Here is a 14,096-nt window from a genome sequence, read left to right on the forward strand (position 1 = left end):
GCAGTATGTCATGTTGCAAGACTGGAAACTAAGCATTTATGGGCAGGTCAGAACATCTATCTTGCCTCGCACAGCAAGTGATGCCGTGAAGAGATGTGTAACAGAGCCCGACTCCTGCCTGAGCACACACTCAGACTTTAAAAAGCAAATGTGTTTTCCTCATCCTGGGCAAGCACCCCATGTGCTTTTTTTTAAGATTTTATTTTTCCTTTTTCTCCCCAATGCCCCCTGGTACATAGTTGTATATTCTTAGTTGTGGGTCCTTCTAGTTGTAGCATTTGGGACGCTGCCCCAGCATGGCCCGATGAGCGGTGCCATGTCCGCGCCCAGGATCTAAACAGGAAAACCCTGGGCCACCAAAATGGAGCGTGCGAACCCAACCACTCAGCCACGGGGCCGGCCCCCCAATGTGAGGTTTAAAGGGGCTGGTGGGAGGGGGTAGGGAATCGGGAGTGACTGCTTAAAGGCTAAGGGGTTTCTTCTTCGGGTGATGAAAGTGTTCCGGAACTAGACACCATTGTCAATGTACTAAATGCCACTGAGTGGTGACTTACGTTCTGTGCGTTTTACCACAGTAAAGACACTTTCATCACTGGCCTCAAATGTAAGTCAGAGCTGTCAGAGGGAAGAGTAAAAAGCATTGAAAGAAGTGCAGGAAGATGACTAGAGTATGAAACTTCTCATCTTAATGTCCCACAAGGGGAACTCTGCCAAAGCACCAACTAGCAGAAGACGGCCATCAGAGGATTTGATGACTATTTACTGAACTTGCCAGCTGCCTGTGTTCACAGCTTGGTTAACAATTGGTGTCAGCTTTTATACCACCATCAGTACATGTTTTATTATAATGAGAAGAAAACTTGCTTTATCTGCAAAGTTTATTTGATAGAGCACACGTTTATAAGGAAGTGTAACAGAGTGTTTCAACATGTGACATTTGTGCAGAAAAATACCAGAAACTCACGTTAGGATGATTGTCTCTGCTGTCTATATAAAAGACCTAGTGTATAAAAATAGTTTCAAAATCTAAGGCACCAAGCTCTAATCTATAACAAAGGTACAGTACTCTGAATAGCAAAGAACTAGAGAAATCAGAAAGAATAATTCCTTCCTTTTAGTAACCCAAGACTGGTGGCTAGAAAGGAACACGGCCCTGCTTCAAATTGTTTGTGGTTCACCAGGAAACTTATTACCATTAGGACAACTAATTTGCATTCAAGTTATAGTCAATGGTTTAAGCAGGATTCGATGGAGTTCAGGAAACATATATCCTGTGTGCACACGTGTGTGTATATGTGTCTGTGTGTACAAGTGTCCATCTGTCATGGGGACTGAAGAATTACACTGCTCCTGTCCTCACTTGCAGCCAGTGGCTAGAGAAAGGCAAGCAAATTTGGGGGCCATATCCCAAGGCTGAGTGTACACTGAAGAGCAGGACTGGAGCGCACAAGCAGAAAAAGATACACAGTAAACGTTTCGCGGAATCAAACTTGGCCCACCAGACAGCAGCCAAATACGGCTTTAGGCACACAATAAAAAGAACCCATGTTTTGGTAAATAGACCCCAATGTGTACTTCGAAAGGAAACACTGACCAGGGCACGAAAGCAGCTCAGTGTTCCAAGATCATGCTTTCTAGGACGCCCAGCATCGGGGGCATCAGCACCTGCACACTTGGCTGGCAGGCGACGGCAATAAAAAATATACATAATGGTAAAATGTGACTTCCTCTATTTTGCAATATACAAATACAGAAGTGTTTGTATACTAGAGACAATCGAACAGGGCTCTTCTGTGTAACCTGGAGTCCCTCACATAACCCATTATGTTCTCTCCAAGATCAAATGTGAGTTTTTAATTGCTAAATTAATGTCATTGTTAAACAGAATAAACACTAGTTTAAGATTTCAAATATGTACTGAAAGAAAAGTATTCCTTTGGTAGAGATTCTTTCAGAAACTTGTAAAGACACCCTTGATGCGCACTTGCACACGTGCTGGCAGGAAAACATACAAATGAGACAAGGGCGATTTTTATAGGAAAACAAAAGGGCCTCTTTACTCAGAACTGTTGCTTGTTGGCAGGAGTCAAGATGGTATAAGCATCTTCTGAGATACATTAAGGCGACTCTTTGATGTTTTCTCTTTTTTGATGGTCATTTTCTTTGCCAGGTTCAGAGCAGAGGTGGAAAAATTGGGGGAGGTGGGCCTGGAAGTTGAAATCCAGAGTGGAGGATGAAGTCTCTTCCAGGCGGCACGAGGTTTACTTATCTGAGCAGAGGGAAAAAGCAAAGAAAGATCAGTAGAGAAGATGCTGGTCTCACAGCAACTGGGCCCTGGCCTCCTTCAGGTCAGGCCCGGGACCCTCGCCAACCCCCCTGCAGTTGCTGACACATTGGTGCTCTTATAAATATTCCCCACATCCCCAACTCCAAATGGACCCAAGCTGCTGCTCAATTTCAAAGAGAGCTTCTCAAGGAAAGAAAAACAAAGGCCTTTTGCTTTTAGAAACACAGGTTGAGCGACTAGTTCCGAAGACCTCACCAGCCCTCTGCCCTAAATGATTACGTGCGGGCTGAAAAGCAGCCGGCAGATCAGGATCTCAGGAATCTGAGGCATCAGGGGTGTGAAAAGAACCTACTTTGTGTATCTGGCCGGAAATGCAGGACATACAAATTAGAATCAAGTCATTTACTCTCTCAAAACTAACTTAACGGAAGACTTCGAAATCAGCCTAGCCTTTGGAGCTACCACTGTCTTCTCCCTCGCCTCCAAAGCTACCCGGGGCCAAGATGGCCCTGGGACAACCACCAGGAGCAAGGGAGGGCTTAACGCCAACTGCCTCTCAAGCCAAGTGAAGATGGATGAGGCCTTACGTGATCGAGCAGAAACAGATTTGTTTCTTTTCTTGTCCTCTAAAGGCCTCTGGGCACTTGGGTGGAATGTTATGGAACCTTTCGGATGATGTCTTTGGTTCTCAGGGGGGCCCGTGGACATCAGCGGCTCTGTCATGCTTCTCCTATCCATCTTCTCAGAGATCCATTCCCGCGCCTGCAAATGGAAACTCCTGGAAGCTCCCATGGTGTTACTGGCTTCCTTTGTCTTTCCGCTTTTTGCTGCTCGGCTTGTCGTTCTTTTGGTGGACAGTCTGGAAAGAGATGTTTTGGTTAGAGTCCTGAATATCCCAAAACCAAGGCTTTGTCCTAAAAGAAACTTTATCCTTTAATTAACTTCTAAGAAGTGCGGCAGAAGTAAATGAACTTTCAGAATCACAGAATGGGAAGGCTGGAAGGGACCCTGGAGGTCACAGAGCACACTTCCTTCCCACTTGGGTCCACAAAGTCCTAGGGTTCCATGGCAACGCCAAGAGGGGCTAGGAGCAGTTAAGCGTGCAGGGCTCTGGGAACCCTACCCCTGCCTGAAGCTGACCCCAGACAGGCGAGCAAGGTGGAGTGACGACCACGGGGGGTGCTCCAGCTGCAATGCTCTTTCCACACCGTCACTGTGCCTCTCACTGGATTCTTGTTTTCATGGGCCTTGTAGGTTAATGTCTTTTCAGACCATGGCCCAAGGAGCCTTCTTTTCCAAGAATCTGTTCCTGTTCTTTCAAACTAATCTCTGATCCTCAGTTTCCCCATACGTAAAATGAGGACATTAACATCAAACTCAAGAGTGGCCATGAGAACGAAAACAGGTAACGTAAAATGCCTGGTACACAGCAGCCACTCAGCGTCCCCTTCTCCGGTTTATGAGACAACACTGACCAGCGTGAACAAAAGCACAGCTTGGAGTCACGTGTGTCTGGATTTGAATCTGGGCTCTGCCCTTTAACAGTCGACATTGGGCAAAATAAGGCCCACAACCGCTCCATGCCTCAGTTTCCTTGTCTATAAAGATAGGAATGCTGACCCGTACCCAGCAAGGCTGCCGTGGGGATTAGCTCGTTTCTGTAAGCCACTGCTCACTCACTGACCGTGCGTCCCTCTGAGAACGCCAGTCACACGCCCCACCCCCCCCACCCCCCCCACCCCCCCGGCGGACTCGGCCGGGCTTGCCGAGGGCCTCACCTGCTCCCCTTGTCCTGACTCAATGGGTCTTTCATGCTTTTTTGTCTGAAGGTTTCCGTGTCGCCGTTAAAACATGCTTTTGTCTCTTTATGGACTTGGCCAGAAGTGGCATCTAAAAACACCAGCTTGGGAGTGTTCTTCACATTTTTAAAATGTGTTTTGAGTCTTCTGGATGCATCCATGCCATTGATAAAGGCTGGAAAAAAATGAGAAAAAGATTAAACCTGGACTTTCAACAACAAAGACAAGAAAAGCGGAGAAGGCTGTGGTGCTGTCGCCGACTCTTTCTGCCCTCGAAGCACGAAGGGTCCCCTTTCAGGAGCGCGTCCCCTGTCTTCTGCCAGGCAAGACTGCCAGGCCAGGGCAGGCCGGCGGCGTGCCCCTCACCCTGCTCCTGATTCCCCAGCTGCCAACACGGCCTCGCATTTTCGTCTTGCCTCTAAGGCTGCCTCCTGCCTTACCTGTTCCTCAGCAGCTGACGGCAGATGCACACCTACCCCACCCTCCTGCTAGGTTCTCCTGGCATTTTGACCAAACTTCTTTTCCTGTGACCAGCTTGTGGCAGTCTCACCATTTGCTCATATGTCTGTCTCCCCACGGGCTACAGTGACTCTAGGCAGAGAGCCACTGTCTCTCTCTATCTCCCAAGTACCGAGTGCCTGACGTGTGTGTCCAGTACCCGCTGGTGGGATAAATGGGGGACGAACAGTGTTTTCTCAAATGCCAATTCCTGCTGCCATACTGGCTCCTGCTCACAAGGGAATCAACAATACATTTTAGAGGGCACACACATCTTGACCTGATTTTAATTTTTCTCAATGCGGTGGAAAGCGGCATTCCACCTGTGGTCAATCTCGCATGCATTATGAGGCCCAGAGCTATGAGATGGCGAGGAAGCCTCACATTTGGCTAAGGGCTGCCAGCTATAGTCCATCAGCACAACCTGAAAGATAGTAACAGCAGCAGCACAGCAGCCAATAGTCACTGAGAGGTCACTATGTGTCAGGCACTATTCTAGTATTACACGGATTGTCTCATTGAAATCTCATGCCCACCCTAGGAGGAGGACATTAGCTTCCCCTTTCTCAGACAGGAACACAGAGCACAGAGAGATTAAGTAGCTTTCCCAAAGACATACAGTGTACAAGCAGAGAAGCTCCTGGGGGAACCCAGGCAGTGTGGCTCCTGAATCGTGACTAAATTGTGACAGCACTCAAAATGCAAGCAAACCTGATGGACGCATGTCATCGAAGGAGTCCTCATCACTTTCTGACTCCTCCTCATCATCTGCCTCGTCCTCATCATAAGTGTCATTGCCGGATGTGTCTGCAGCCTACGACAAAAAACGAAAGTCATGATTACACCTAATACTCAATCATCCTGACTTAGTTATTTCAAAGAAGACAGATTTCATGGCTGGACTGAAGGCTAATTTTCATCATTTCAATTAAAAGGTAAAAAATGTAACCTCTTTGGCCCCAAGAATGGGCACGGGACAGGACAAGTGGCCCCCGTTGGGTCTTTCAGCTAGGGAAAGACACTCAGGAATGAAAGACTTCCCTGAGTGGGAGCCAAGGGACAACAGCTTTGTTGGCACGCGGTCTCTGCCTGCTTGGAGTCCTAACTACTCCAAGGTGGGGCCGACAAGTGAAGAGCTAAAAAAGTTCTCGGCCACTGCTTGAGGTAAAACTCCTCAGGCCAGTGGGCTACAGGATCTCTGAGATTGGTGACTCCCAGCACTTTTCAGAAAGGACATTTCGAAATTTTCATAATGATACGAATGACCACTACTGGGCAAGTGTCAAGAGGCAAAACATCAGTTTTGTAGCACAGAGGGTAAAGAGTACAGAATCTGGAGAAAAATGGCCTAGGATCATGTGATCCATCCAAAGACAGGATGCTGGGGTAAGCAAATGCTTATGAGATAGACCCAAAAAGCACTAACCAGAAAGGAAAAAAAAGGGCTCATTTGAGTTCAGTAAAATGAACTTCTGTTCATCAAAAGACCTTAGGAGAGCATGACGCAAACCAGAGTGGGGGCCTACACCTGCAACGCACACATCCAGCAGGCTAGTAACCAGAACAGGCAGAAACTCCTCCAGCGCAAGAAGAAATAGGCGGGTGACCAGACACGTGGGCAAAGGACTCGAAGAGGTAATTCACCAAAGTGAACTTCCAAATGGCCAAGAAGCATATGAAAAGGCACCCAGCTCCAATAGTCACCAAACACACTGATAAATTTGACGATGTGAAAATTAAGGGCTTCTATGCAGCAAAGACAGTATTAAGACAAGCCAAGCCAGAAGCTGGGAGAGGGTCCCTGCCACACACATAAGCAAGCAAGCAAGCAGTAGCATCCAGAACGTTTACAGAACTACAAATCAGTGAGAAAAAGACAAAGCAGCCCAAAAGTTTTGGGCAAAAGATCTGAACAAGCATTTCACACATGAAAGCTAGCTAAAGATGTGAAAACGTGCTCAACCTTTTTAATAATCAGTGAAATGCCAAAGTGATACTTTATTTCATTACCACCAGACTGGCAAACATTAAAAAGCTGGCAAGAACGTGAAGCAACAGGCATTCTAGTCACTGCTCGTAGGAGCTTGGGGACTACCTTTGAGGCATTCGAATCTGTCTTTCTTGTCCGCTTCATAATTTCCTCAATTCTCTATTTAAAGGAAAATAAAAATTCAAATATGAAAACAGATTAGAAACAAAACAGTGGTCCTGAAGAAGTTGATTGTCTCCATTTTCCAGAAGAGGACAGTATCAGTGACTGCTCCAAAGCCACAGACTTAACCAACACAAGACCTGGGGGGTGGCAGTTGGGTTCTTCCTTCCAATCCTGGTTTCAGTCATCTAGAAAATGCCTTGAGGGGTGACAGGTGTACTTGTTATTGTAACACAGAAATCCAAATGACTTCTCACCCCTAATTTTGCAGACTTGGAAATTCATTATTTAGACAAAGCACGTATGATTGCAAACCAATTAGAACTTTTTAACAGAGTTTTAGTCTGAGCAGACCCTGACTGAAGCCGATGTTAATGAAAAGAATGCACCCCAATGATGTGATCCTGTCAGAGGTTTTGTTACTAGAAAGAGCACACGCAGGAGAGATAAGAGTTCTCTCTCCAGTGTTACACTTCTCTCCCTGAAGTGAAGAGAACGGCAGCTCTCTGGCCTCAGGATGAGCGATCTCCTGACCGAGGCCTTGCAGCACCTCAGCCTGGCCCGGCACTTCCCTTGCTCCCAGAAGAGTGAGGTCCTATCTTACAAACAGCCTGCAGCCCAGACTCTCAGAGGCGCCTGCGCCTTCCGCTTCTGCCCACTCAGGGGCTGCAATTCCCAGCTCAGCTCAGAGAAACTCTAACTTTCTCCAACCCCCACCATGACCCGAGTAGTTCTGCTGAAAGGGGCACTGTCCCAGAGGTTTGCTACATTGAGGCATCACTGTCATGGCCACCAGCAGTCCATGAGGGACAGGTATGATCAATCAGATGAGACCCTTCTAGGAAGGAGAGGTCAGATCCCTGGGTAAGGCAGAGAGTGTAGTGGGAAAACAACCAGGGGCCAGGGCATCACTTACTTGTGATTTTCAAAAACACGTTTGGAAACCACGTGCCCAACATTGTTTTACACAAAGAACCAAACCCCCCACAACAGAGAAAGTACCTTTTTCCTCTCTAATCTCTCCTGCATATTCTGCAACATAATTCTCTCGTGCTCCTTCTTGCGTCTGTCGGCCTCCTCCTGAGCTTTTACTTTGGCATCCCCTTTCTAGGAAATTTATATAAAAATATCATTTAATCGCAATGTATCTGAGTGACATTGGGGAGCATTAGTTTAAAAAGTTAAACAGTAAAACGATATCCAGCATCAAAGAATACAACCTTTCAATTGACAGTACCTATATATACAGCATTCATGGATTATCAGTTTTCGAAGCATTAGCTACAAAGTACAAAACGGCTATTACCTTGAGGACCTGGAAGGGATGTTATTAGCCCCCTCCAGGACCCCTGGGTTGTCATTATAGGGGTCATCAGACCACTACAGTTTCAAAGCATGTGTGTAGCTATCCATCAACATAGCAACAGGAGCCAAAAGTCTTACACTTCTCTAAAGCACCAAGGAGATTCTTAAAAGTATCCTCTCAAGGAATACAAATGCACGCAATCATTTATGTAACACATAACTGACACTAACAGTGGAATATAAATTAGGCTGTGTTAATAATTCAATTTGAGCCTAGCCTGAGCTCAGTTTGGGGATTTACTGACCCGGTGATTTGAATTTACACGGGCAAGACATTCTTATTGGTAAACCTGATACCTGACACTTGTAGAGGTATTCCTAATTTTTATCTTTTCTGTCGGGGGGTGTGTGGGGTGCAGTTGTGAATGTCACCACAGACTGCAGGATTGGGAAAACTCACATAGGACATTTGACCTGTGTGAGCAATTTGGATTTCCTGAAGCCAAGCTGCAATATTGCTTGCGCAGGCAAACTAAAGGGCTGCTAAGCTCTAACGTGCTGCCTTCTGCTTTTGCTTCACCTGGAGCACATTCTAGGATTTTGCCGAGGGGGACCGGCAACGGCTTTCAGCCGTACTGGGTACCAGCTAGACTGCAATGGAACACTGCAGCCGGAGAGGGCTGCATCTGCGCATCTTCGTGCTTGGAGAAACACATCTCTGCTTTGGGTTTCAAGTGCATTTTATAATCTGGTTCTCATCCCGAGAAAGTGCAGAGCCAGCAAACCTGCAACAGGCCCTCCTGCTCTCCTTGATCCTGACATCCTTTCTTCTTTATCTCTTTTTGTGGTTGCCCATCTTCTTCAGATTTTGAGAACTCCTCCTCTTGGTCTTCAACTGCTTTCTTCGCCAGGTCTTTCATCCTCCTAATGATGAAGAATATTTACATAAATCTTAGTGTGGGTCTTGGCCTCTACCATCCACAGCTCACAGTAGTATGTACATTTTTATAGTGAAACTGCTTGTGTAAACACAATTTATGTTTATACCAGACTCACTACATTTTCTGGGTTGTTACTACACAGGATTTGCACAATTTCACCCTTTTTAAATGGAGGAAACTAGCCTTTTGGATCGGAAAACCATTTCTATCAAGTAGTGTAGGCTACTTTGCATCTTAAAACACACACACACACACGAGAGATATTATCACTCCTTCTTAACTGTTTCAGATACATGGGACCCTGCAAAATGTCTCATTTACACGTGCTCACACCCAATCTCACACAGGCGTGTGAGAGGGGTAACTTAGTGGAGGCTCTGGTGGTACCCAGAAGAGGAAAGCCCAGGTGGCAGTGACCAGTACTCAGGGCTTTTAAAATTAGCTCTGTTTACATGAAACAATGAATAATAGTCTTCAAGTCATAGTTTTTAGCTATTCACAATATCCCCTTCTCCTTTCTCCCAAACCCATATAAAATATATGGAAAGCGTGCAATTATATTTCAAAAACACTTAATACTTAAAAACAGTCAGGACTGTAGTTACTCTTTGTAAGCAGTGGACAGGGGTTTACAGTACAGGGCCCCAAATCAAATAGGCCTCCAGGTCGAGGATCAAGAAACCTTTAGATTGAGTTAGAATGCACACAACTGTACGTGAGATTTGCTGCCCACGGGAAATCCTTTCAGCAGTGACCGATGAGATGCAGGCGTCACGAAGCTCAATGGAAAGCACCCCTAGTAAAACACGAGGCAGTCCACTTTCCAGGTTTATAAATTCGAAAGTTACAGAAACCTTCTGAAATACAGAAAGAGGCTGACACCAGTGAATGCCAACAGAAAGCATCTTGTGTGATCACTCAGGGGCTGCTGCCGAGGAGTGAAACCCTGACACGAGTCAGCGTCTCTGTGTGCATCTTTATAGCACACCTTACTGGCACACAACTCATGGAGACCAAAGAGGACGATACCATCAGCTACATGCCAGTGTCCCCTCCGCCTGAAATCCTTCCAACACATGCCCAGAAGGCAATGAGTCATCTTTGATTCACACTGAAGAAAAACTCAGTTACTCTTTGATAATTTATAGGATATCTAACATGACGGTCAATTTTGACTTGCAAAATCTGGGCCCCTATCAAGATTTATATTATAGAAAAGAGGATTTTGTGCTGACCTTTGTTCTATTTCTTTTCGTAGTCTTTCTTCTTCTTTTTTCCTTTGTTCACGAGCAAGGCGTCGTTTTTCTGCCAAGATCTTTGTTGCCTCCTCGGCATTCATAGTCACTGCTACACTTTTATTGCCAGATTCTAGTTTAAATTCAGACGTACAACAGTTATGAGGGACCTTCCTGCCTCTCAGTCCAACACAGAGGCACGAGACAACCAACAATATTAAAAAGCCCAACAGTATAGACAAGGTCTGAAATTTATACACAAGCAATCTATACATGATTATATAACAGATTTTGTTCAAAACCCCAACTGTCTCCCCAACAACAGAAGTAGCACTTTGTTTCTTTTTAACAACTACTTGTTCCAAAATGAAATAATGTACTCCAACTTTGGTTTAGCTGTTCTAAGGAACCTGAGTAAACTGACCCGATGAGAAAACAGATTAAGATGGTCTGAATACAGAAAAAGATCAGCTTATGCTTGGTCCAACTGAAGTATACAAATCTTAAAACTCAACCAAACAAAAAGAAATCCAACATACATTTTGAAATTTGTGCATCATTTTTACTAAATAATTACTGTTTAGCTAACCATTAATAATAGTATATTACTACATTTGGTTGATCATAAAGTGGCTAACTATAGATAACCAAAGAGACCAAGACTATCAGTAAAATAAGGTGAGCACGTGGAAGCATATTATTTTAGTCCATGTGACTAATTTCTGTATTTTTAAATAAACCACATAGGAAGATGAGGATTTTAAGACACCAGGAATGAATAATTTATAATAAAAAGATTATTTCTGTTACAAAGAATTCACTGTGGAATTCCTCTAAAAAGCAAAATTTTGTAGTATATTTAAAATTAAATAATGTCCATGGAGATTAAGAAGGCACGTGACAGGCAAAAGACCTATGCCGCTTTCAGGAATCCATGTACTGCCCGGACACACGTTATGGCCTATGTACAGAAACTGACTGACCACCCCCAGTGGAAACCTGCTCGGCCACAGAGGACTAGATGTGCTCTCTCCAAGGATGGAAAACAACTTAGGACCACTCATAGAACCAGCCGCAATGAGAGCTGGAAGCAACCGTAGGGGTCACCTAAGACGAATGCGTTCATCCAACCACTACTTTTATCATCAGTTCCAAAAATTAATTTCCAAAACTATGAGGGTAGGGGTGAGTAAGAAGCTCTGGCAAGGAAAAGTAAGCAACGTGCCCGTGATGGGTTAAGCTCTCTTCATCTAAAAGAAAGCTCACTCCCTAAAGTTCTCTGACTTGGGGAACAAAATGAAGTTGACCATTCCCAAGCTACCTTGAGATTTTCCGTGTTGCCAAAATAAACTTCTTAGTAAAGGAACTTACCTTCGGAGGCCACAGGCTTTTGACTCGCAGCCTCAGAGCTGTTAGTGGTTTTAGCAACTGCTCCTCTCTTCCTTCCCATGGTACTTGACGCATGTTGTACAAATAGGGGCGCCTGAACAGAAATTATTCTGTAGGAAGGAGAAGACTGTCCTGATTGTTTTGACGTGATAGGTGAAGGTGACGGGGGACGATTCTTTTGGACTTGCCTGTTGGGAAAAAGTAATAGTTAACGGGGAAAATCAATATGGTTTTGTAATAAATATGCGCTAATTAATTTTTAGTGTACCATTTCATAAAATATAAGGTCTTGATACTATAAGATAATGGTATTTTATAATAGACAAAGGTAAATCCATTTTTAAAGGGTTTTTTCTTTATATTGAATGTTACCGTGCATAATACATTATTTCACTTATGAAGCACTGACAGGAAATTTACCCTGGTAAAATAACTATCAGGAACAGTTGCAAAGAAGCGACTTACTTAGCACTGATGGGCGAGGGTGGATGCAATCCGCTTGCAGGAGATGACTGTCTATACGAAGCTATGTGCAACGATGGGCACTTCTCGGTAACAGAGTCTGAGGCCTGTTTGTCTATTTCCGGTTTCTGAACAGATCAACACAATCAGATATGAAATTACTAGCATTTACCTTACTGCAGCTGGCTTTTCTTTTTAAGAGAAAAATATTCTGAATAAAGTACAATTGTAGCACCTTAAACTCCCAATTTCCCTTTCATGCAGGAGAATTAGGTACAGAGAGACATTCTTCCAGACTAATAATTCATATCATACAATTCAAGAAAGTCATGGGAAATAATTAACTTAAAAAAAAGCTTTTAATTCAAAACCTAATTCTATTTCTAAATCCTAACTAACGGTATACAATAGTTCTCAAAAACTTTTTCTTCAGAATTTAGAAACATAGTTCATATAAACTGTTACATTTTCTCCCTTCTATTAAAAATTAATATTTCAGCTTTGGGGCGGAAACTCTGGGACAACAAATAGCAGAGAATTTTAAATACTTAAAGTGAGCTATCCTATTTTATTAATTTTCTTACAGAATGCTATAAATAATGATTAGTCGCGCCAGCCCCAGGGCCAAATGCTTAAGCTCACGCGCTCCACTTTGGCAGCCTGGGGTTCACTGGTTCGGATCCTGGGCGTGGACCTACACATTGCTTATCAAGCCTTGCTGTGGTGGCGTCCTACATAGCAGAACTGGAATCACTTACAACTAGAATATACAACTATGTACTGGGGCTTCGGAGAGAAAAAAAAAAAAGAAGATTGGCAACAGATGTTAGCTCGGGGCTGATCTTCCTCACCAAAAAAGCATAAAAAAAAATAAAAAGAAGTTGCTTATATTGTGAAATCTGCCTATCATAATTTATACAACTAAATACAGACTTGAATAGAAAATCTGTCAATAAAAGGCACTTGACAAACCTGTGGAGAGCCTCTCACTTCCACTTTGCAAGAAGTTTCCTCGCTCCCCTCAGGGGATGCCTCAGGGGGCGCTTCCACACTCGCCTTGGGGAAGGCTGCCACACTATCCTCAGGGGACGCCCCCACGCTCGCCTCAGATGACGCTTCCACGCTCGCCTTGGGGAGGGCTTCCACGCTCGCCTTGGGGGACGCTTCCACGCTCGCCTCAGATGACATCTCCATGCTCGCCTCGAGGGACGAGTCCATGCTCACCTCAGGGGATGGATTCACGCTCGCCTCAAGGGATGAATCCACACTCAACTCAGGTGATTCCACGCTCGCTTTGGGTGATTCCACACTCACTTTGGGTGATTCCATGCTCTCAGGGGCCACTTCCACACTGGCCTCGGGGGCCGCTTCCACACTTGCCTCTGGAGCTGCTTCCACACTTGCCTGGAGGGGTGATTCACCCCTTGCCTCGGCAGTTGCTTCCGTGCTCTCCTTGGGGGGAGCTTCAACGCTCGTCTCGGGGGGCGTCTCCCCACTCGCCTTAGGGGCCGCTTCCATGTTTGCCCCAGGAGGTGCTTCCAGGCTCACCTCAGAGGGTGTTTCTACTTTCTGCTGAGGAAGCACTGCCCATGTTGACTTGCGAAGCACTCTGGTCTTCCTCAATTCATCACTGCCATGGTTATGCAAGGGCACATTTACATACTGGATCAAAGTACTGTGGATGCCTGTGAGTAAATGAGGACAGAGAGTAAAATTCCATACAGTCAGAAAGCAGACAAGACAGAAACGTACCATGTATAAGAACAGGAAGAGAAGAGAGATTATTAGGAAATCACAGGGATTACACACAACACAGAAGTGTTTAGTGAACTGAATCAGACAGAGGACAGAAGCATCCCAAAGCTGGTATTCAAAAGCACCACCACCAACTGGGAGGCGTTGTGAAGGCAACAGTCCACTACAGATAAAAATAAGATGCTTCTCCAAAGTTGATGTTTGCAATCAGCCATTTCTATTTTAATCACACTATAGTTCAGAATGATTTTTATGAAAAATTACAAGATATTT

At 44.8% G+C, this 14,096-nt stretch overlaps 1 protein-coding gene across 9 annotated transcripts in view; it reads right to left on the reverse strand.

Moving 5' to 3' along the window:
- Nucleotides 1–860: 860 nt before the first annotated feature.
- The window catches only part of MAP7D3 (MAP7 domain containing 3), a 56,725-nt gene continuing 43,489 nt past the window's right edge, over nt 861–14,096 (reverse strand). For 3 of the 9 annotated variants that reach the window (XM_023634313.2, XM_023634312.2, XM_023634315.2), the window contains 11 exons: nt 13,041–13,753; nt 12,072–12,196; nt 11,589–11,794; nt 10,218–10,350; nt 8,827–8,965; nt 7,739–7,843; nt 6,680–6,733; nt 5,296–5,398; nt 4,066–4,261; nt 2,875–3,146; nt 861–2,269 (listed from right to left, as the gene is read on the reverse strand). In XM_023634313.2, the coding sequence (XP_023490081.2) occupies nt 2,262–2,269; nt 2,875–3,146; nt 4,066–4,261; nt 5,296–5,398; nt 6,680–6,733; nt 7,739–7,843; nt 8,827–8,965; nt 10,218–10,350; nt 11,589–11,794; nt 12,072–12,196; nt 13,041–13,753 (2,054 nt within the window). In that variant the 3' untranslated portion in view covers nt 861–2,261. The remainder of the gene's footprint in view (nt 2,270–2,874; nt 3,147–4,065; nt 4,262–5,295; nt 5,399–6,679; nt 6,734–7,738; nt 7,844–8,826; nt 8,966–10,217; nt 10,351–11,588; nt 11,795–12,071; nt 12,197–13,040; nt 13,754–14,096) is intronic. The other 6 variants (XM_070258241.1, XM_070258243.1, XM_023634316.2 and 3 more) reach the window with 3 other exon arrangements.

Source organism: Equus caballus, chromosome X (assembly GCF_041296265.1).
Source record: "Equus caballus isolate H_3958 breed thoroughbred chromosome X, TB-T2T, whole genome shotgun sequence".
NCBI classification, from domain to species: Eukaryota; Metazoa; Chordata; class Mammalia; order Perissodactyla; family Equidae; genus Equus; species Equus caballus.